The sequence below is a fragment of the Verticillium dahliae genome, genomic scaffold (assembly GCF_000150675.1).
Source record: "Verticillium dahliae VdLs.17 supercont1.2 genomic scaffold, whole genome shotgun sequence".
In the NCBI taxonomy this organism is placed as follows: Eukaryota; Fungi; Ascomycota; class Sordariomycetes; order Glomerellales; family Plectosphaerellaceae; genus Verticillium; species Verticillium dahliae.
The window spans coordinates 2,416,820-2,419,179 of NW_009276916.1; the positions used below are offsets into that span (position 1 = coordinate 2,416,820).

The 2,360-nt window shown below is 59.4% G+C and overlaps 1 protein-coding gene across 1 annotated transcript in view; it reads right to left on the bottom strand.

Annotated features, from left to right (window-relative positions):
- The window catches only part of VDAG_01604 (regulatory protein), a gene marked incomplete at both ends in the record, with an annotated part of 3,267 nt that extends 2,232 nt beyond the window's left edge, over nt 1-1,035 (bottom strand). The window contains 2 exons of the mRNA XM_009650490.1: nt 122-488; nt 890-1,035. Coding sequence (XP_009648785.1) covers nt 122-488; nt 890-1,035 — 513 coding nt within the window. The remainder of the gene's footprint in view (nt 1-121; nt 489-889) is intronic.
- Between the last annotated feature and the right edge of the window lie 1,325 nt (nt 1,036-2,360).

Genomic DNA, 2,360 nt, shown 5'->3' on the forward strand with positions numbered 1-2,360 from the left:
GGAGCGGCTGGTCCTCGCGCGCTCGCTCAGAGTAGCCCATCTGCTCGTCGTAGGACTTGATCCGTGCGTGAGTAGACTGAGATTGACCCATGTCCGCCATCATAGGTTGCATGGGGTTGACTTCGCTAGCCAGAGCAGCGTCCGAGAGCATGTCGAGATTGCAGGCGGCTGCCCGAGCCTGCTGCATGCGGGCATCTTGAGGGAGAGAAGACGGTGCGGCGGCAACGATTGTATCCTGGTGATAATGCTGAGGTTGAAGCTGTTGGTGGTTGTGATGCGGCTGATGCTGCTGATGCTGTTGGTGCTGCGGTTGCTGATGTGCTTGCACTGGTGTGCGCTGAATGTTCAGCACTTCGGTTTCGGCATGACTTTCGGACGAGGAGGCCTGATGCCCACCGGCACCTGAAGATTTCCTCGGCCGGTATTCTTTTGGACCGCTATTTCCTTCATTGAGGTGGACAAGCTTTTCGTGGCGGACAAGGAGATCACTGATGTCCATGTAAGCTTTTGTCTTACAGAGCTAGCTGGTTGGGGTTGACAAAGTGAGGGCAGACGAGGGCACCGCAGATAGATCAAGACATGAGAGAACATGGGAAAGGGGGAGGAGGATGAGCGGGTGGGCGCGCCACAATGCAGAGGTACGAGGAGTGGTGAGGGGAGAAGGAGGAAGAGGCGAGGATTGCCATCTACGGAAAGGTGGGCTACAAAAACACACTCACCGGCGTCCGAATGTCTTTCCGCAACGGGCCCAACCGCAGGAGAAGGGTTTCTCCTTCGTATGAGTGCGCTCATGCCTTTGAACATGCTCCACACGCCTGGGGGGAAAAATGGCATATCAGCTACAGAAACATGGAAGCGTTTGGGATAAGGATGGACAGGAGCAACTCACCTAAAACGCTTGCTGCAGTACTTGCAGGGCAGGGTCTTGGGTTTCTGCTGGCGCTCGCCATTCTCGCCGGCAGTGGCGGCAGGAGGGCTGAGTCCAGGGCCCATGTGAGGAGGCTGGCCCTCAATGGACTGGTGAATGGGCATCATCCTGGAGCAAAATCAGGGCACAAGGGACGGCTGGGACGCTGGGAGCTCGGGGTCACGGTGCACACTGAAGTGGGGGGGCAGGGAGGAGAAGAGGGGATATGGTAGGAAGGCGAGGAGAGGTGGTGGAGGATGCGGTGGAAGGGGAGAGAATGGGGCCGCGGAGCGAACAGCGGAACCACTGCACAGGCTGCGGGGTGCGGCGCGGAGGAGATCGAGGGGATGGGAGGCTTTGGGGTCCCTTGGTCGATGAGATGGAAATAGCTTCCTCGGCGTTGTTGACGGCAAGGCTATGGACGTTTCCTGCCTTGCCCTGGTCAACGACCGGACCGGCTGGTCTGGGCGAGTTTTGCAAGAGCAACGGCTCGCTCACTGGTCGTCGATAGCAAAGTGCTTCAGCCGTCCCCTGGGGCCATGCGTACGGGTTGGCAACGGAGGAAGTTGGTTGATTGGGCTCGGAACGTGACAGGCCGTTCGGTGCCTTGGGGTTTGTTGTTGCGGGTGCGGAATGGTGTGTCAGTTGGGTCGAGGACGCGGGCGCAGGAGGGGTCCCAAGTAAACGAGTTGGAGACGCGAGCGAGGGTTGAGGATCAGGTCCCACGGCGGGACGGGGTAGGACAAGAGACGAGGATGCGATGATTGCAGTGTGGTTGATGTCGGCGGTAGTTGGAGTGACGAGTGTGTTGTGGGTGGCGGCGCAAAGACAAAACGCATGTACCCGCGGGAGTGGAGGTACACGTGGAGTCAACCTTGGGTGGGTGAGAAGCGATGTGTGAAGTGAGATGAAATGAGGGTGGTCGCAGAGAGGCCTGAGGGTCCGAGCAGGCAGGGAGGGTGTGGGATGGGAAAGGCGGGGGAATGGGGGACTTGGTGAGGAGACGGTTTGTTGTTGGAAGTGTCGGGGGAGGGCGAGACGCGGGGGGGTCGGCGAGAAGAGCGTTGTCGCTACCGTAGGTTGGTGACGCCGACTGGTCAGGACGGCGCAGGTCGGCACACGATCAAGTCGTCAGAGGTGGTGGTGGTGCTCCTGGATGATTCGTACGATGCCGCTGTTGGAGCTGCCGAGGCGAGTTGATCGGTGGTTGTGAGAGGCACAAGAGGTGAAGGAGAGTAAGCAAGCTGAGGTCGTCGGTGGTGCGAGGGCGAGAACGAGAGCCAGGGCGAGGTTCAATGAGGTACGGATGTACAGCGGGGAATTGATTCAGGCACGCGGGACGCCGAGGTCTGCCATGGGCGATCTGGTCGGGAACTCAAGTCCAGTGGCGGCAGCGATTGGTGTCACGAATTGAGTTGCACACCAAGGCAAAGCGGGGAGGTGGTGATGGCGA